The sequence below is a fragment of the Euleptes europaea genome, chromosome 15, assembly GCF_029931775.1.
Source record: "Euleptes europaea isolate rEulEur1 chromosome 15, rEulEur1.hap1, whole genome shotgun sequence".
NCBI classification, from domain to species: Eukaryota; Metazoa; Chordata; class Lepidosauria; order Squamata; family Sphaerodactylidae; genus Euleptes; species Euleptes europaea.
The window spans coordinates 58,748,464-58,769,350 of record NC_079326.1 but is presented as its reverse complement, the minus strand read 5'-3'; the positions used below and the strand labels follow the sequence as shown (position 1 = coordinate 58,769,350).

The 20,887-nt window shown below is 43.9% G+C and overlaps 1 protein-coding gene across 1 annotated transcript in view; it reads left to right on the top strand.

Moving 5' to 3' along the window:
• Positions 1 to 20,887, top strand: part of ERBB4 (erb-b2 receptor tyrosine kinase 4) — a 428,412-nt gene that overhangs the window by 214,525 nt on the left and 193,000 nt on the right. The window contains exons 6-9 of the mRNA XM_056861238.1: positions 1,633 to 1,751; positions 5,805 to 5,946; positions 7,679 to 7,792; positions 16,943 to 17,069. Of these exons, the coding sequence (XP_056717216.1) occupies positions 1,633 to 1,751; positions 5,805 to 5,946; positions 7,679 to 7,792; positions 16,943 to 17,069 (502 nt within the window). The remainder of the gene's footprint in view (positions 1 to 1,632; positions 1,752 to 5,804; positions 5,947 to 7,678; positions 7,793 to 16,942; positions 17,070 to 20,887) is intronic.

Here is a 20,887-nt window from a genome sequence, read left to right as displayed (position 1 = left end):
CAGAATCAGCATTGCTGACAGGTGGCCATGTAACCTTTTCTTAAAAACCTCCAGGGAAGGAGAGCTCACCACCTCCCGAGGAAGCCAACATGTTCCACTGAGGAACCGCTCTAACTGTTAGAAAATTCTTCCTAATGTCTAGACGGAAACTCTTTTAATCTAATTTCAACCTGTTTATTTCTGGTCCGATATACTGGGGCAACAGAAAACAACTCGGCACCCTCCTCTATATGACAGCCCTTCAAGTACTTGAAGATGGTTATCATATCCCCTCTCAGTCTTCTCCTCTTCAGGCTAAACATACCCAGCTCCTTCAACCTTTTCTCATAGGACTTGGTCTCCAGACCTCTCACTATCTTTGTTGTCCTCCTCTGGACACGTTCCAGCTTGTCTACATCTTTCTTAAATTGCCTTTTTAGCTACCGCATCACATTGCTGACTCATGTTCAGTGTTTGGTCTACTAACAGCGCACTCCTGACCGGAATGCCTATGCCGGGCTTAGGAGGCAACGCAGTGGCATTGCCTCCTAAGGAGGTTTCAGCCTGGCCAAAACCTCTGCCCTGTGCCAAAAATCAGTGCAACCCTAATAGGGTTGCATGGGAAATACGCCACCTAAAAGGTGGTGTATCTTTGTCCCCCCAAAAGGGGGCGTTCCCGAGCCATAACGGATGCTGTTATGCCCCGGGAACGCCTCCCAGGTCGCCGTCGCAGCCTTTGCCAATGTGTGGACGCTGGCGGCAAGCTCAATCAGTGTCCGGGCTTGGCGCTGCCACGGCAGCAGCTAGAGACCATCGTCCGGCCCTGTACACCAGCGCTGGGGCCACTTGGACGCTGGCGCTGTGGGTCCTTGCGCCGGCGTAGGCTGGCCTCCAAAGGCCTTTGGGCACGGCTGCCGGCACACCTCAGGAATGCACTGTAAGACCCCAAGATCCTTTTCGCGCACACTACTGCTCAGACAATCTCCCCCATCCTATAACTGTGCATTTGATTTTTCCTACCTAAATGCAGAACTTTACATTTATCTTTGTTGAAATGCATTTTATTAGTTTTAGCCCAATTCTCCAGCCTATCAAGATCATCCTGTATCCTGGCTCTGTCTTCTACTGTATTTGCTACCCCTCCCAATTTAGTATCATCTGCAAATTTAATAAACATCCCCTCTATTCCTTCATCCAGATCATTTATAAAGATGTTGAACAACACAGGGCCCAGGACAGATCCCTGAGGAACTCCACTAGTCACTCCTCTCCAAGTGGATGAGGAACCATTAACAACTAGGGTTCCCCGGAACCCAAAGGTTCCGAGAGAAATCTCTAGTGGTTCTGTGAGAAATAGTGATTAATAGGCTAATCATATGTAATCATATGCAGGGGTTTCCTGAGACATGAATATTATTTCAAGGGTTCTACAAGGGTCGAGAAAAGCTGCTCTAAAGTGTCATTAGTTAATGGACAAAAATGGTACCGTATATATACGCGTGTGTGTGTGTTATAAGTAATTTATAGGTGTATCGACATTGCCTCTTTAACACGCTGTTCTCCTATTTTCCTGCTCATCTGACTTCATCTCCAGCTCTGCTCTTTGTTTTCTCTGCTGATCAGTCTGTGGTTTTCTCGCCCTCCCCACTCCAGTAACGAAGATGGTGTGTGCCGAGCAATGTGACGGGCGGTGCTATGGGCGCTCTGTCAGCGAGTGCTGCCACCGCGAATGCGCTGGAGGCTGCTCCGGGCCCAAGGACACGGACTGCTTTGTACGTATCAGCCGTCTCGCATTTCTCCCAATCCGCCAGCAGCTCTGCTCCTTATTTCTACTCCGAGGAATCTGGGCCCTTCAATTATGCTACATCAATAGCGAAAGATGTTCGCTAGACATTTTAGCGTTCTTATTTTTTTCATTACATTTCTGTTACTTATCAGCTTATTTCGCCCATTAAAACATTTATGAGATTTGCAAATAGAGATTTGAAACCATTTATATGCTAATTGGTGTGATTTTTATCTTAAGTGAAAATACATTTTTGCTTCCCTGAAATTAACATTTTGCAGGATCTGGGCAACTTGGTTTAAAAATGCACAGGCATACACGTCCACCATGTTTTCTGAGAAGAGAATGTAAGACCTTTTTGCCAAAATATGGAAAACATTTATGTGGAAGCGAGTCCCATTGATTTCGGTACAGCTTCCGCACCAGCGAGCCTCTGTTTGCTGCCTCCCCGGAGGTGGGTACTACTGAAAGAATTATATTGGCCACAACTGAGCTGTGTTAATCAATAATCAGCATAAATGGTTATCACACTTGAAACCTGTGTACACACTTGTCAGGTGGGGATTCGGGGACCCCGGTTGGGGGAGATAATGGAATATGTCAGAGCTGAAATAAGTGTGAAGAATCCGACTCAAATAGACGCTGGCAAATGTTCTGTTTCAGTTTGAGTTCAGAAGAGCTGTGCTTGGAAGTTCTGCTGTGAACTTGAAAAACGTCTCAGCTCAAACTTGGTATCACTTAAATAGGACTCAGAGTAGAACAATAACCTGGCAAGGAATTAACCCCCCTTAAATTTAAGGCTGGGCGTGTCATGAAATCGTTAGTTCATCAATGACAAACCTCGGAACCTGAGTGTTTGATTTGTTTTGCTTGGTAACCAATTGGGGAAGTACGTCGTTGTTTTTCTCAGCTGGATTCCAAAGTCCCTCCCTTTCCCTCCCTGGGTTTTTCCCTGGGTCGGACCATAATTTGAGTATGCAAGGAACTGGCGCCTCTCTCCACTAGCCCCACTCTACTCCACTCACCAGGTGCTTTGTGGTGTTAGGCACAGGAGTGCAATTTTTGAGTTAGAATAGCAGTGGCAGAGAGGAGGATTTGGGGAGGGATTTGCAGTGCTACCCGAGACCATAAGAACATAACATGAGAAAGGCCCTGCTGGATCAGACCAAGGCCCATCAAACCCAGCCTTCTGTTCACACAGTGGCCAACCACGTGCCTCTAGGAAGCTCACGAGCAAGACGACTGCAGCAGCATTGTCCTGCCTGCGTTCCTCAGCACCTAATAGAAGAGGCCTGCTCCTCTGATACTGGAGAGAATGTGTATGCATCATGACTAGTATCCATAAGAACAGCCCTGCTGGATCAGACCAAGACCCATCAAGTCCAGCAGTCTGTTCACACAGTGGCCAACCAGGTGCCTCTAGGAAGCCCACAAACAAAATGACTGCAGCAGATGACTGCTCTGATACTGGGGAGAATAGGTATGCATCATGATTAGTATCCATTTTGACTATTAGCCATGAATTCCCCTCTCCTCCATGAATATGTCCACTCCCTTCTTAAAGCCTTCCAAGTTGGCAGCCATCAGAACATCCTGGGGCAGGGAGTTCCACCATTTAACTATGTGTTGTGTGACGAAATACTTCCTTTTGTCTTTTTTGAGATAGCTCTTGGGACTTTAAAATCCCAGGTGCCAAGAAGGAGCTCACCGGGGCTCTGCGCTGATCCCAAGACAGGCCATGGAAGTAAATAGAGAGGTGGGTAGGTGAGAGTTTGGAAGGGTGATATTCAGAAACCACCCCGCACTCCAGATGATGTTATGTGGACCCGGTAGAGATTCCAGGTTTTTTGTTAATTTGGGTGGGGGAAGGAATAGCTTAGTTTATTGAACTGAACCTAAAGGAGTTCACACATCATTATACAAGATCAAACAAAGATGGTGGAGGGGCTGTGGCTCAGTGGTAGAGCCTCTGCTTGGCATGAAGAAGGTCCCAGTTTCAATCTCCAGCATCTCAGGTTAAAGGGACCAGGCAAGTAGGTGATGTGAAAGACCTCTCTGCCTGAGATCCTGGAGAGCTGCTACCGGTCAGAGTAGACAATACTGACTTTGATAGATCTAGGGACTGATTCAGTATAAGGCAGCTTAATGTGTTCATGTGTATGGTTTAATGCACCAGCTTCATAGAGCATGTCTACAGGATTTCCATGATCCAGCAAGGTGGTAACTTTCTAAAAAAGAGAGAGAGAGAGAGAGACAGAGAGAGAGATAAGGTTAGTCTGACATGACTTGTTCTTGAGAAACCTATGCTGGTTGGCTCTTAGCGATCACAGCCATCTTTTCTAAATGCTCAAGGACTGACTGTTCCATGATTTGTTCAAAAACTTGTCCAGGTATAGCCGTCAGGTAACGGGTCGATAGTTACCTGGATCCTCCTTCTCCTCCTTCTTGAAGTTGGGGTAGAAGGTGTTGTGAAAGACCTCTGCAAGAGGCTCTGGGGAGCCTCTTCCAGTCTGAGTAGACAATACTGACCTTGATAGAGAAGCGATCTGATTGAGGAGGAGGCAGCTTCACATACTCAAAAAGTGGTGGTGCCATTCTAGGGCCTGTTTGCAGCTCCTGTGTAGCGTCCATGAGAGGAGGCCAAGCAACATGATCTCTCCATCACTTTGGATCTTCTAAACAAAGACTTGTAGCTGCAAATTTAAAATATGCTGACTTTTCCAGATTGGTTTTAAATAGATACTTTTTGTAAGCTTTTCATCTTGTAGATGTCCTTAGCTTTTTAAAAAAGAGATTATTATAATAAAGTTATTAAGCAATTTATTATGATGATAAGGAGCTTCAAAAACAACAACAGTGGTTAAAGGCAGTGGATTGAGGAAAAGATATAAATGAGTTCTGTTCTGTATTAATTTAAAAGAAAAAAAACATTTGTTTATGATGTATTAAGAGAAATTCTGGCACAATGCCTGTCTCCTTTAGCCTTCAGCATCTTACTATGAAAATGACTAGTAAAGGCTCCCCCCCGACACCCCCATACATCTACAATTCTTCATTTGTGGAAGCTTTCTTGAAAGCCAAGCCGTGTCTGTCACTGGAGTACGAAGAGGTATTTAGAGCCTGGAAGTTGAAATTAAATGGGAGGCCCAAGGGCTCTTCAGCTCTTAAAACGCTTCTTGGAGACCTCAATCCAGAGACGTAAAGATTCCTGTAGCTGTTCCCATTGATTCAAGCAGGTCTCTAATTATCCTTTTGTGCATTAATCACTCCATTACAATTGTACACATTTTTCTTTCTAAATTCATAAGTGTACCATTTCCAAGCCTCATTTCTACCAAACCAGAACATCATATTTAGATACACTGGTCATAGGGTTGCCAACCTCCAAGTACTAGTGGGAGATCTCCGGCTGTTACCACTGATCTCCAGCTGATAGAGATCCATTCACCTGGAGAAAGCAGCTGATTGGCCATTGGACTCTATGGCACTGAAGTCCCGCCCCTCCTCAAACTCTCACCCTCCTCAGGCTCGGCCCCAAAAACCTCCCGCTGGTGGCGAAGAGGGACATGGCAACCCCAGCTGGCCATCTAGAATCAGAGATCAGTTACCCTGGAGAAAATGGCTGCTTGGCAATTGGACTCTATGGCATCGAAGTCCCTCCCCTCCCCAAACCCCACCCTCCTCAGGCTCTGCCCCAAAAATCTCCAGGTATTTCCCAACCCGGAACTGGCAACCTTATTCCGTATGCTTTGTTGAGACAGACAGTAATTCTGTGGGTCAGCATTTTGTGCTGTGGAGGTACAGTAGAGGGGAAAGCTGCATATACTCTGGGCCCTTCTTTTAACTTAATGAAAATCTTCAGACAACTCTTTCGATGCAACTGACTTGTTATTTATTTGGTGGGACCTGCCACTGCTGAACGATTTTGGGGAGGGGGGTTACCGGTCAGTGAAACAGTTTTGCTTTCGGAAAGGGTCAGCGTCATTGTACTTCCGCACCCTCCTGCCGCGTACTGATGCAGAGTTCTCTTGTCTCGTAGGCGTGCTTGAATTTCAATGACAGCGGGGCCTGCGTCACACAATGTCCCCAGACCTCGGTATACAACCCTGCCACCTTCCAGATGGAGACCAACCGAGACGGCAAATACACCTACGGCGCTTTCTGTGTCAAAAAGTGCCCACGTAAGTGGCGTGAGTGTGGTTTCCCACCCCCACCTTCACCCCCCGTGAAGCACAACCCTTTTCAAGCGATCCTTTGAGAACCTGTTGCTAAGGACGTCGGCTGTTCAGCCAAGTTAATTATGCAGCCGCTGTAATAATTCGGCTTCTTTCTTTCAACAGCAATAACTTGAAGTCATAAGTTATTCTAAGAACTGGCATTGTTAGGTGCTGACATTTTAATAACACCCTTTTCTTGAAAGCTTAAAAAAACCTGTTCAATATTATGGTTTGTGTGGTCCAAATTTCAGCTCCTCTCCAATCGCTGGCTCATGAGCGTGTGCCAAGTGTCGCTTGCGGAACACTCTCTGTCATTTCCTTTCCTTGAGCAAAGTCTCATTTTCATTTCCCCTCAAACTAAGTGGGAATTATCTTTTGTCTTTGACCTTTTCTCGAAATTTAAGTGTTGCGTGGTCTGGTAATGTCAGATCAGAACAGGCTCATCTTTATCAGGGCGCATAAAGTATGATTCGCGGATTTAACCTTAGAATAGCTACCGAGGGCAGTCAGCAGGACCCCATTGGCTCAGAAGTAGCAAATACTCAGCGGCATTTATCCTGCCTGTGTTCCACAGCAGCTAAGATAATAGGCCTGCTCCTCTGATCCTGGAGAGAATAGGTTATGCATCATGACTAGTATCCATTTTGACTAGTAGCCATGGATCGCCCTCTTCTCCATGAACATGCCCACTCCCCTCTTAAAGCCTTCCCTGTTAGCAGCCCTCACCACAATCCTGGGGCAGGGAGTTCCACCATTTCGAGCCCTTGACTAAATGCCAGAGGATTGTGGCTATATTCTGATCACCCAGGACCATTTCCCCCCAGGCTGGATCTCTTCTGGTGGCTGGGAGAAAAGTCCACACCAAGGAGTGGGGAAAGGGACGACTCCTCTTCTCTTCCATGTAAAAGTTGGCAACCAGAGCAGGGGCTCCCCTTCTGTATCTGCTTTGGCTGCACCGTTCACCCCAGTGTCCTGCAGGATTTGGACCTGGGTACTCTTCGTCTGCACCGGCCCAAGCACCTCACCATTAACGAGGGCGGGCCATGACTTTTTGACTCTGTGAGTTGTGGTGGATTGCAGCTAAGTAGGCAAGCTGTGTGTACTTGGTCTGATGTTTGGGATTAGAGTGGCATCTTACTGATTTGTTATTGAAATAAATATCATATTTTGTGGGGGGGGGGAAGCATCTGTATTCCCTTTTGGCCATTGTTTTGGAAAGTTAATTGCCACTGTCTTCAGTTCTGAATGCACAGGGAACGCGGGCTGGCGTCTGAATGTGCTTGAGACCAAGATAATTCAAAAGCCTCTTTGATTTGATCCCGTGGTTGGTTACCAGCTTGGCTGCGACTGTCTCTCCTTTGATGCTAAAATAACATTTCAAACATATTCCAGAATACAAACCTCATTAAGATGAAGTTACAGCATCAGTATCTTGAGGGAAATGAAAACTTTTAAAGATTGTTGAAATTAGCAACACCAAAAAGCAGCGGGAATACAGGCAAACACACGCTCAGATAAAACTTCAAAAGATAAAATGCAGCATCTGAGACAAATATATGGAATGCAACAGGGAAAGCAGCAGCAGAAATGGAGGGCCCCGCGCATGACTCGCCCTGTTGGCTCTTTGTTAAAAAAGATTCTTGGAGGATCCATTGCAGATGGGTTGCTTTTCAACACTGCTCTGTCCTTCTTCCAGATAACTTTGTGGTGGATATCAGCTCTTGTGTTCGGGCCTGCCCCAGCCCCAAGATGGAAGTTGAAGAAAATGGTATTAAGACCTGCAAGCCGTGTACGGACATCTGCCCCAAAGGTAGGATGACATATCTTGATAATACTATAACCATCTTCAAGTACTTGAAGGGCTGTCATGTAAAGGATGGTGCCAAGTTGTTTTCTGTTGCCCCAGAACGTCGGACCAGAACCAACGGGTTGAAATTAAACCAAAAGAGTTTTTGGCTAAACATTAGGAAGAAATTTCTGACAGAGCAGTTCCTCAATGGAACAGGCTTCCTCAGGAGGTGGTGGGCTCTCCTTCCCTGGAGGTTTTTAAGCAGTGGCTAAATGGCCATCTGTCAGCAATGCTGATTCTATGACCTTAGGCAGATCATGAGAGGGAGGGCATCTTGGCCATCTTCTGGCCATGCAGTAGGGGTCACTGGGTGTGTGGGTGGGGGGGTAGTTGTGAATTTCCTGCATTGTGCAGGGGGTTGGACTAGGTGACCCTGGTGGTCCCTTCCAACTCTATGATTCGATGATCTTGGTGTTTATCTATTTCTTTTCTTTATTTACATTACTTGCAGTAAATCCATGCAGTCAGTTTCATGATACTCGTACCATGCCATTCCTATACTTACGAGTGCTGTTTACTGCCCCAGGAGTCCCCAAAAGTAGTCTCCTCGTGGTGCCCGTCAGTGTCTTTCCTGGTGTTTTTAGGAAATGGGGCTCCTGTCCAGCAGGGCTTCTGACTGGCCCCTGGAGATCTGAATGTCTGTGCAGATGAAAACAACACTTCAGTTGTAGCAGTGGGCCATCTAGTCCAGCATCCTGTCTCAGACACTGGCCAACCAGTTACTCTGGAGGTCCAACAACAGGACATAGAGGTCGAGGCCTCCATAAGTACATAAGAAGAGTCCTACTGGATCAGACCGGTGGTCCATCTAGTCCAGCATCCTACCTCTCACAGAGGCCAGCCACTTCCTCTGGAGGGCCAGCAACAGGGCATAGAGATCGAAGCCTTCCCCTGAGGTTGCCTCCTGGCACTGGGATTCAGAGGTTGACTGCCTCTGAACGTGGAGGGTTGCTTTAGTTACCATGGCTAGTAGCCACTGATAGACTTACCTTGCATGAACCTGTCTATTCCTCTTTTAAAGCTGTCTATGCCTTTGGCCATCACGACATCCTCTGGCAGCAAATTCCACATTTTCATCACTCTCTGTGTAAAAAAGTATTTCCTTTTGTCCATCGTGAATCTACTGCCCATTAGCTTCATTGGATGTCCTCAAGTTCTAGCATTTTAGGAGAGGGGATAAAAAATTACCCCTGTACCTGGGCTTCCTGTGTGTTTTTGTCTCTGCCTCCTGTAGCAGCCATTTTCTATTCTTGTTTCTTTCCCAATAGATTTTTTGAAGTTAAGATACAACCAAAAGAAAATCACCAGATCATTAAAGCTATCTGTATTTACTTGGATTTCTCCAATCCTTTAATATTGTATTTTCTGCATTCCTGTTTCTAAACAATCACAAAGTGATTGTTGTGCTCAGTTTAAAATTAAAGTTGTTTACTTCTAGCAAACATTAGTAAAGGATCAGTCAAACCCATATTTTTATCAGTATCCACAACATTAGTTTGGCCCTCAACCTAAGGCCCTTTGGTATATCTTGCCTTCACCCATACATGAATACATACATGAAGCTACCTTGAGTCAGAACTTTGGCTTGTCAAGATCAGCATGGTCTAGTGTGACTGGGGATGGCTCTACAGGGTCTCAAGAAGAAGTCTTTCACATCATCTTCTGCTAGGTCCTTTTAACTGGAGACGCCAAGGATTGAACCTGGGACCTATTGAATGCAAAGCAGATGCTCTGCCACTGAACAATAGCCCTTCCTTCAAACCCCTTCCTGCATTTTTCTCTTTGTTCTTCTCTTGGTGCCCTTTTTTATTCAGCTCTATCAACACTCTGCAACCAAAACTGTTCCTCTTTCTCAATGCTCTCATTCCCAGACTCTCTTCTTTAAATCTCTTCACTGGTCTCTTGTCTCCTCCCAGGTTCAGCATCAACTCTGGAGCCTGGTCTTGCTTCATCTGGGGTTTCCTCACTGACCGTCCTTCCTGTCATGCATAGCCACATGCACGATCGCCACCCCAGCCCCAAAAACTTCCCGCCAGTGCAAGGGGGCAACTGTCGACCCTACTTACTGTAGAGACCTACATTTTTACCCACAGCAACGTACAAATAAAAGCCCACATTAAATTACGGAAGTATAACACACACACAATACTTACACATCAAAAGACCACACTATTCCTATTCCAACATGGAAGAAATGGAGTCAATGAAGCAAGGTTGTCCATTTCTCCAGTGGATACTTTTGACTAACCATTCATTAACTGTAGGAGTGGAAAGTAACTTAGCTGTCTTGCATACTCTCGGGAGCGATTAAAAATTCCTAGTAAGCAATGGGGTTGCCACAGTAAATGCTTCTCCTACTAGGGCTGTCAAAAAAAAAATTCGGTACAGTTCGGATTCGGCCAAATTTGGCCCTTGTGGGTCCGGTACGTGCCGAAGTCCGAACTCCCCCACTTCGGATCCGTTCAATTCGGCGGGAATTCAAAGTTCGGAAACAAATTCGGCCGAATAAAACCATTAAAAACACAACCGCTCCTTTCCGCGGCTCTGGGGGGGGCATTTTTGGGCTTAGAGGTCCCAAACTTTTGGCAGAGCTTCAAAGGACGTTTATTGAAAGACTCCCAAGTTTTGTAAAGATTGGGTCAGGGGGGGCTGAGATATGGGCCCTGAAAGGGGTCCCCCCCACCCTTAATGTTGTGCATCTCTCAGCAGAGCTTGCCGCCCACGCACAAAGCTCCCAGCCCGACAACAGCGGAGAAATTAGCAAAACAACTGCAAACACAACCTTGTTAAACAACACCTTTGCAACACACGTTCAATAAAGCAGTCTTTAAACCTGGCCTGACTGGGAACTGAACAATTTGAAAAATAATCAATACAGTTAGAGATAATTAAGGTTGGTCGTTAGTCGAGTGCAAAAACAAGTGTGGCTTCAGACACTGCACATTTCCACCCTTTTTTGAATAGTGGTGTGGAATATAATGTTTTATCTAAATGTAGTCACTTGCATTGTTCTAAACAAATTGTGGGGCTCTTAATGAAATTTTACACCCTAAAATAACTTTTATCAGGGATAATATTCCTTAGAGCCATTTCTCAGAAAAGCTTATAAGGGTCTTTTCCTTCCACGTCTGACATCAGTTCATACAGAAAAGAAGCACATTCTTTGTACCAAGATGTCCCATTTGGTCATTGTCAATATACTTCACGACAAACTCATTTGCCGTTCAAGCCTAAACAAAGTTAAACCTTTCTAAGCTCATTGACTTCAAATGACTTAGAAGGGCATCACTCCACTTAGGATCACACTGTTTGCCACAGTATCTGGCAGTATTTTGTAATCTGCATTCAAAAGAGAGATTTATTTGTACAATTCAATGCTCCTAGAATCTTTTCCATCCCTCGGTAAGACACTGATTCTTAGACAGTGCCAAGATTCAACTACAGATCTGCCCAGAGATTTTATAACATTCCGCAACAAAGCTCTCAGATCCAGTAGCTGTCTTCTTCTTTAACTTTTTGATTTGATGGATAGCTTCTTCTGCTGCTACTGCCTCTCAGTCTGTTGTTACCATTACCTGAAAAATGTGATACTTATTTAGGAAGTCCAGATTTAAATTTTCTGGGTTGTAAAGTTGCAAATTGTTGAGAAATACAGCACATTTCTGTATTAGATTTTTAACTTGTCCCTTTCATCTTTTCTTTCTTGTTCTTGAAAACTGCACACTCATAAATGCCCCTATTATGAGATATTATCGGCAACAGAATCTCTGTTACTCAGAATCTCTCTCGGGATTTTTTTCCTGGATTTTAGAATCCTGTACTAATAAAGAATTTAATCATGGGACTATTTGTAGCATTAAACCATTTATGCCATTAAAGGTTTTTGGTATCGGTATTGGTAGCATTAAAGCAGTCATTCTTTCCTGGAGATAGATAGATCTCTGCTGAACATCCACAGTCATGCAACTTCCTGATCTGCCTGGCCAACAACTTCCTTTTTCAAAGGGTGGAGGTAGCTATGAGGGGCTCAGCCATACTCAACTTAATATTAACCAACAGGCAAGAGATAGTAGATGAGGTGAAGGTGGTGGGGACCCTCAGGGAAAGGGACCTTTTGCTGTGAGGGAACAAGGAAGTTTGTAGCCAGACATGTATGTTAGATTTTAGTAGGGCAGACTTTAATGAACTCAGAGGCATCTTGAGAGTCATTCCATGGGCAGGACTACTGGATGGGAAAGGAGCAAGTGAAGGGTGGGCTCTCCTAAAAGAAGAACTCTTGCAAGCTCAAACCATCGCTATTCCAACAAGACGGAAACATGGTAGGGGATCCAAGAGGCTAATGTGGGTGAACAGATAACTCCATGATGAACTAAGGAAGAAAAAAAAATGTTCAAAAAATGGAGAGAAAGACTTACCTCTAAAGAAGAGTATCTGCATGTTGCTAGGCATTGTTGGTCAGCCATCAGAGAGGCCAAAGCTCACAATGAGCTGAGGCTGGCCAGGGAGGCTCGCTACAACAAGAAAAACTTCTTCAGAAATGTGAGGAGCAAATGCAAGGGAAAAGAGGCCATAGGCCCACTGTTGCATGAAAATGGAGAAACTCGGTCAGAGAGAAAGCAGAAAGGCTCAATGCCTATTTTGCCTCAATTTTGTTCCCTGAAGAAGAACTCATTTAGAGATGGTAGTAGGCAAGGCATGACATCTTGGCTGCTGGTTGACATAGATAGAGAGGTAGTTGAGAAGCACCTGGCTGCATTGGATGAGTCCCCCAGGCCAGGCAGTATGCACCCGAGAGTGCTCAAAGAACTTTCTAGAGAGCTTGCAGAGCCATTGTCCATCATCTTCAAAACCTCTTGGAGGGAAGATGTGCCACAAGACTGGAGGAGCACAAATGTTATCCCAGTCTTCAAAAAAAAGGGAGGAGTGATGATCCAGGAAACTACAGGCCAGTCAGTCTGGCCTCTGTCCTGGCAAAGATATTGGATCAGATTTTAAAGGGGTCATATTTGGAAATTTTCTTTTCTTCCATCTGTGTCAATTTGTATTTTGGCTGCAATCAACAATAGATAGAGCTAGTCTTAACTACAAAGGCGAGAGTAAGAATTCTGCCTGGCTTAAGAAGTAGTATAATCCCTTTCGTTTGGGTAAAGATATCTGGAACATTTCACCAACTTCCCCCTACTTTACTGTTTAGAAAACACCCTTGGAACATGGTTCATGGTTACAGCTGTTAATGCAGATGTTTCTGGGTGAGAATCAATTACAGTATTCATGTCTCCTACAGTCTGCATTTCTTTTTCCTAAATTATAGAATGGTCTTCATTAGGGAATCACAAAAATTAACTAACCCTGTAGTTGGGGGCATAGACACCCATGTGACTAACTTCAGTTTGTTCCCTCCTAACCTTAGATACCAACTCTCTCTAGCTAAGAGTTCATCCCACATTCCCCAAGAGACTCCTTCACAAAAATAGGAATCCCACCTTTTTTGTCTTATTCAGGGCACGTGAAAAATAGGACGCACCCTTAAGAACATTTCTGAATAGTGTGGCATCCTGTGTTTTCAAATGTGTTCTCTGCAGAAGAAATTATATCAGATTTCTTGATTTATGATGTTTTATTCTTTATTTAAGGCAGTTTAAGCCATTCACATTTTGCAATTGTCATTTAATACTATTCATTTCCTTCAAGACCAAGAATGACATACATTCGTGGAAATTCCAGCAATATGAGTTTCCAGATATGATATAACATGTAAGGTCTACGGCCGAATGCAAGCATGAGGCTGATGGGACAGAAGAACTTATGGTGTTGCATAGGCAGTGTTGGCATGTCAGAGATCCATAACCTACATGAGAGTTGCACATGTCACAGGCTAGCATATGTAAAGGTCAAGGATATACAAGATAGAGTGAATGTAAAATCTGACAGGTCAGTTTTTCTGGAGGCCAGCATGCCTCCTTCACACTACAGAAAGTAGGAACGAAGGAAGGAAACACAGCTCTACCTCTGCCCTGCACAGAGGTCTGTGGTGTGTTCAGTAGGATCCCATGGGGTGGAGAACATGGACGGAGAGAGCTTTGATGGCCTCTCTCAAAATACTAGAATACAGGGGGCAACCTGTGAAGTTGTTGGGCAGTAGATTCAGGATGGACTAAAAAGTAATACTTCTTTACCCAGTGTGTGGACTAAAATGTGGAATTCACTGCCACAGGATGTAGTGATGATGGCCGCAGACCGCTTTACAAGCGGTTTTGACAGATTCATGGAGGAGAGGTCCATCTGTGGCTACTAGCCATTGTAACTAAATGGACCCTCCATATTCAGAGCAAACCTCTAAACACCAGAGCAGGAGGCAACATCAGCGGAAGTTGGCCTCGGCCTCTGTGCCCTGTTGTTGGCCCTCCAGAGGAACTGGTTGGCTGCGTGAGACCAGATGCTGGACTAGATGGACCCTCACTGGTCTGACCCAGCAGGGTTCTTCTTAGGTTCTTATCAGGGGAAGGCCTCGGCCTCTATGCCCGGCTGTTGGACCTCCAGAGGAACTGGTTGGCCACTATGTGAGCCAGGATGCAGGACTAGATGCAGGACTTAATCAGTAGGGGGTCTTCTTAGCCCTGCAGTTGCTATACAACTGGGACCCCTGCAGACAGGGACTCAGATTCCCTCCTGCAAACACGCACCCTTTTAACAGGGTGGGACACAGGGAAGGAAGCACGTTCCCCAAAAGCCGTTATCTCCATGACCAAGACCAGAGAAAAATTCTGCAACCATCAGAGTTCATCAAATTAACTGGCAAGCCTAATTCAGTATACGTGCCAAAGCTTTTACTTTATTCTTTTCCAGTATAAAAATTCGGTCCTGTTTAGATAGTCCATATGTTCTGCTCTGTCGAATCCAAACTTAGAGTCTACAGGTCTGTCATGATGTTATGTTTCCCTGGTATTGTAAAAAAATAAAATAAAATAAAATAAAATATAATAAAATAAAATAAAATAAAATAAAATAAAATAAAATAAAATAAAATAAAATTCTTCTTCTTCTTCTTCTTCTTCTTCTTCTTCTTCTTCTTCTTCTTCTTCTTCTTCTTCTTCTTCTTCTTCTGCCGTTTAGATTCCCATTTCTCTAATTTTTGGTCCCATCTCTCTTTCTTGAAAAAGTTATTCCAACTTTCTGTACTTCTGTTTGATGTGACAATTTCTTTCTTCAGGTTTTGCAAATTATGCTATAGAAATATTTTTCATTATAATGCATGATGATGTAAAAATAGAAGAAACTTTGTATCAACCTCTTTTTGTTCCTGATTGTGATCCCTTTTATTAGGACACATTTTCCTCAACCAATTAGAGATTTTTATCTGGAAGTCTATTCATATACTCTATTAACCATTTGAAAAGGTAGCTTTATATAATAGACCCTCCAACATAATCTGTAGAATCAGTAAATCTGTTAATTTGACTATCTAACACCATGCAACAGTTATGAGTCTTTCAGCTATCCTACTTATCACTCAGTGTGTCAACCTTGCAATTATTATATAACTAATTGAATCGTTAACTTCACCAGTTGAAAGACATGTTCAATAATTAATTTGTAGACATTAAACATTTAAAAGATTTTTAAAACTCAACTATGATAAATGTAAATTTAGCCAGCATTAATTCACATTCTAGAACAAATTCTAGCTCAAAAATAGTTCTCTGATTATGAATTCATAAGCAGCCAGTATTATTTCTGGATTAGCAGATGGTAGTCTCAGTTCAGGAAATGTTAATTCAAGTCTCGGTATGGTTTGTTTCAGGTATAAATGTAACAAATATTCTAGTTTGATGGAGGTCATGCAGTGAGGGTATCAACTCTAGCTCTAAATAATTAGTTCAGGATTTTAATTGATTCTAGTACCAACGCTGTGGCTGCCAAGATTGAAGCGAGTAAGTCTAGTCATAGGGTTGCCAACCTCCAGGTAATAGCTGGAGATCTCCTGCTATTACAACTGATCTCCAGCCGATAAAGATCAGTTCCCCTGGAGAAAATGGCGGCTTTGGCAATTGGACTCTATGGCGTTGAAGTCCCTCCCCTCCCCAAACCCCGCCCTCCTCAGGCACCACCCAAAAATTCTCCTGAGAGGGGGGGGACCAGGCAACCCTATCTAATCAGCAGATATGACATATTACATAAATATCACTTTGTCAGAGCATGCCTCACCAACCCAGATCAGGACTGTGGGGGGGGGGGGGCAGCAGCTGTCTTGGCTGGTGAACCCACAGTGGGCTCACCAGATCAAGATGCGGGCGGGGGGGTGGTGGCCGGCTCGCAGGCCGGAAAAGAGCTCCCAAGAAGCCAGATCTCGCCCCCAGGCTGTATGTCTGACTCCTCTGGTCCAGAGCTTAAATGAGAGTTTGGCAATGCAGTCCTAAGCAGAGTTGACTTTGAATGGTACAACTCTGCTTATGATAATTTACTACATAATCCATTTTCTACCTTCAGCTTTATTTTTTTCCTACCTCTCTGATGGCCACATGAAAGCTATATTGGCTGTGGTAGTGGAGGGTGCAGCAGTTTGCAACTCTATCTCGGATAAACGTGCAGTTTTTCTTATAGAAGTATATATATTAGTATATGTGCTAATTAGCAAAAGTATATTGCATTTTCCCCTGAAGTTTTGGGGGTTTTACCTGTAAAAATCTATTTGTTTGTTTCCTCTGGCTTCAAAATTTCTGGAAATTTTACATCTATAACAATACTGCTTCCGTACCTCTAAGCCACAACCACCTCACTCCCCCTTTGTTCTTGCTAACTGTGCACATGATGTCCTGAATAGAGATCAGGGTAAGATTTGTCCTGCCTCTAACTGAACTTCTCCGTCAGGTGATCTTCAGTTGCTGTGATTTGTCAACTTTCTGGGGGTTACCTTTGTCCCGCAGCTCCCTCCTCACCCCATCTGATTCTAAGCCATAGTCCTATCTGATTTGAGGAAAACTGATGGTTCTTTTTTTGATTTTCCTGATTAATTGCATATTAGTCACAGTTCTTCATGAATTCAGGTTATATATATTTTTAAGTCTACAGATATCGATGCCTATTTTTACAAGGTAGTTTGTTGTTTTGCAGCATGTGACGGCATAGGTACGGGAAGTTTGATGTATGCGCAGACGGTCGACTCCAATAACATTGACCAGTTTGTCAACTGCACCAAGATCAATGGGAATCTGATCTTCCTGGTCACTGGAATCCACGGGTGAGCGCAAAGATTTATGACTGTGCCCCTTTTGTGTCTTTGAATAATGGAATGAAAACATCCCGTCAGCCTCACGCCTCCTGGGGGTTGGGGCAGTGTGGCGTAGGAAGGAACCATGTTGTAGCCTTCAACACTATGGGTTGGATTCTCGTTTCCCCTTCACCAAATTTTTCTCCAACAGAGAAAGACTTCCTTCAACAACGAAAGGGTCCTTTCTCAATCAGAAAAGCCATTCTTCACTGCAGGGAGCTTTTCTCTTAGTGGAAGGGACTCGTGGTATGCAACCCATTGTGTGCTGGATTTCCTGACATTACTAGAGTGCACAAGGCTGTAGAGTCTCCCGCACTACAAAGTCAACTTCAAAAAAGACCCTAAGTCTCTAAAGGTTTGGAACTGAGATCTGTGTTCTGCACACACTCGTCATGGTTGTTGTTGGGATTTTTTGTCCCAGTATATCCACGATCCAGGACTCACAAACTCAAAACAATTGCATTTCTGTCTGTAGGAAATGCCAACCCATGTCAAGGTTGTTGGGACTTTGTGTTGGGAAATGTTGGGAAATGTCAACCCATGTCAAGGTTGTTGGAACTTTGTGTGCTCATTCTGTGTGCTCATTCTATCCTTTATTATTTAGTCTGTTTAAAGTATTTATAATATCACTTTTTCTCCAAAGCTACTGGGACCCGAGGTAGGGAAATCTTTGGGGTAAAGCAGTTTCCAGACATGATACAATTGCCCTAAATATGGTTTGTCAATTCAGACACCATGCCAAGCTTTAACCACTGACTGCAGGAGTGGTTAGAATATTGGTCTTGTGAGAGCTGAGTTAGAATTTGCATTCAGCCAAGAAGCTTCTTGAATGACCTTGGGCCGGTCACGTTCTCTGTCAGCCCCATGAGGATAAAATGGAGAAGGGGAGAACCTTGTATTCCACCCTGAATTATGTGAAGGAAGGTGTGTGTGTGTGTATGTGTTAACTACCATCAAGTTATTTCCAGGTTTTGGTAACCCTACGAATTAATGTCCTCCAAAACATCCTATTGTCAACAGCCTTGCTCAGGTCTTGCAAACTAAGGGCCGTGGCTTCCTTGATTGAGTCAATCCATCTCTTGTTGGGTCTTCCTCTTTTCCTGCTGCCTTCAACCCTTCCTAGCATGATTGTCTTTTCCAGTGACTCTTGTCTTCTCATAATGTAACCAAAGTATGTTAGCCTCAGTTTAGGCATTTTAGCTTCTAGGGACAGTTCTGGCTTGATTTGATCTCTAACCCACTGATTTATCATTTTGGTAGTCCATGGTATCTGTAAAACTCTTGGAGGAAGGAGCATCTACAGAATGGCTATTTACCCCTTGCATTTTTTTTATCCACCCCCCCCTTTTAAGGAAAGAGTGGATTTAATAATGTAAGGAGTAAATAGTCATTTTGTCGTTCCCTGACTGAACTTTTCATACCTTGAAGCATTTTGTCTTTCAGTCCTTTTTCAGCCGCTACACGCTGAGCAAAAAGCATAATTAAAAACGATAATCCAGGATGAAATAGGTTGCACGGTGGCAGGGTAGCGATGAGGCTAAGCCGCAGGAATTAATGGCGTCATGTTCGGCGAAGTCTTTTGGGCTTTATGGGAACATTCAATTTCCCTCCTGCCAACCTCATTCTGAAACCTGACGTTGACCCCCATTTCTTTGCCGCGCTTCTCCTTCCTCCGGGCCCATCGCAGAAGGTCCCTGGCCCAATTAGTCGCCTTTGAACCAGTTGCTGGCATCTGAAGGGGACGCAGGGAAAGCTTGCGATGAACGCCTTTGTGCCGTGAACAAAGAATTGCGCAAGAACGGGGTTTTTTTGGGTGTGTGTGTGTATGTGTGTGCCTGCAGAAGCCTAGAGCTTATTTACTTCAAATACTCTGTTGTGAAAACACATCACTGTAGGGGTGTGCTTTGTTTTGAGTTGCTCAGCACCTTATCAGAAGGCAGGCTCCTTTATTCAAGATGTGTTTATGGCAATGAAGACAGTCTTGCTCTGTTCGTAGTCAACACTAAAATACGTCCAAACGTTGGCAAAAGAAGCCCAAATTCCACATTCAAATCATGCACTGATCACTAACGTTGTGTAGTAGTAGGTCCCCAATGTGGTGTTTTTAAAAAGGGGTCAGGGTCAGGTGGGGCTTTTGCCCAGCAGCTGCTTCTGTTTGGCCACTGGAGACTCGGTTGCTTCACCTCCCCCCACACCACAGTTTCGAGCCGAATTGGGCTCCCACTGATTTTTAAAATGGCATTTCTTGCAGTGGCCATGAGCCTGCAGGGAAAGTAAGCTTGCCCAAAATGATATTGTCTAGCTTGGCCCTAAGAATCTTCATTGTGAGTCAAAAAGCCCCTGGTACACAAACTCTGTCAAAACTTGTCTTCTCCACAAATAGAGTTGCCAACCTCCAGGGGGTAGTCAAAGAACACAGTTGTAGGCCAATATTAACACAGTCAATCTCTGTATTATAACATCATACTAACGTATTTGTATTATAATTCACAGTGGGTAGCCGTGTTAGTCTGTCTGCAGTAGTAGAAAAGGGCAAGAGTCCAGTAGCACCTTAAAGACTAACAAAAATATTTTCTGGTAGGGTATGAGCTTTCATGAGCCACAGCTCACTTCTTCAGATACTTCAGATACTTCAGTATCTGAAGAAGTGAGCTGTGGCTCACGAAAGCTCATACCCTACCAGAAAATATTTTTGTTAGTCTTTAAGGTGCTACTGGGCTCTTGCCCTTTTCTATTTGTATTATAACATACTATATATAGTAACCCAATTATTATACACTGTTATGTTACACTATTTATATCGTAATGCAGCAGGGCACAAGTGTATTATACGTCAGTGAGTATGTCCAAATAAAGTCCATGAAAATAAAGTCAACAGAAAATTCTTTGTTTCCTTGCTCCTTGTTTACAAGATTTCCTTTTTTCTTCATAAAATGATGGGTTATGTCCTTATAATTTGTAGGGTAGAACTAGCCTGTTTCAAGGTTTTTTTCTTCACCCACCCCAAAGGGACATAGAGCCTGATCCAGCATCTGGATATTATTATATATTCTCAGAACACTCAAATAGTTGTATGTATATTCAAGCACAGTAACATGTGAGGTATGGACCTGACAAGGTTTCTTTCTTATTCTTAGGTCCATACCTCACATATCCATAAGCTGAATCACCTTTGGGATGGCTGAAGAAAAAAACTTTGAAACAGGAAATCTTGTAAACAAGGAACAAGGAAACAAAGAATTGACTGTGTTAATATTGGCCTACAACTGTGTTCTTTGACTACTACTCATAATTACAGTTGAGTTTACTATATTGGATAAAACCTCCAGGTGGTGACTGGAGATCTCCTAGGATTACAACTGATCTCCAGGCGAGAAAGATCAGTTCACCTGGAGAAAACGGCAGCTTGGAAGATGGACTCTATGGCATTACGCCCCATGGAAGTCCCTCCCCTATCCAAACCCCACCCTCCCCAGAGTCCACCTCCAAAATCTCCAGGTATTTCCCAACTCAGAGTTGGCAACCCTATCCACAAAATAATTAGGTAGAGTGAAGCAAACAACTGTACTTTTAAAAATTTCATTAAATATACCCTTAAATGCATTTGTTTAGTTGATAAAGTGATGTAGGAATAGGTAAGACACAGCTGTGGGTCAGATATCCTGGCAAACTGATGTTTTTGCTACCCAGAGTTTGGAACCAAACCACGGTTTCAGCTTCTAAGCAGGTAGGTCAGCCATGATGCCGAGCGTCTTGTCTGCTTCCATGTTCCGCCTGCTCATCATTCC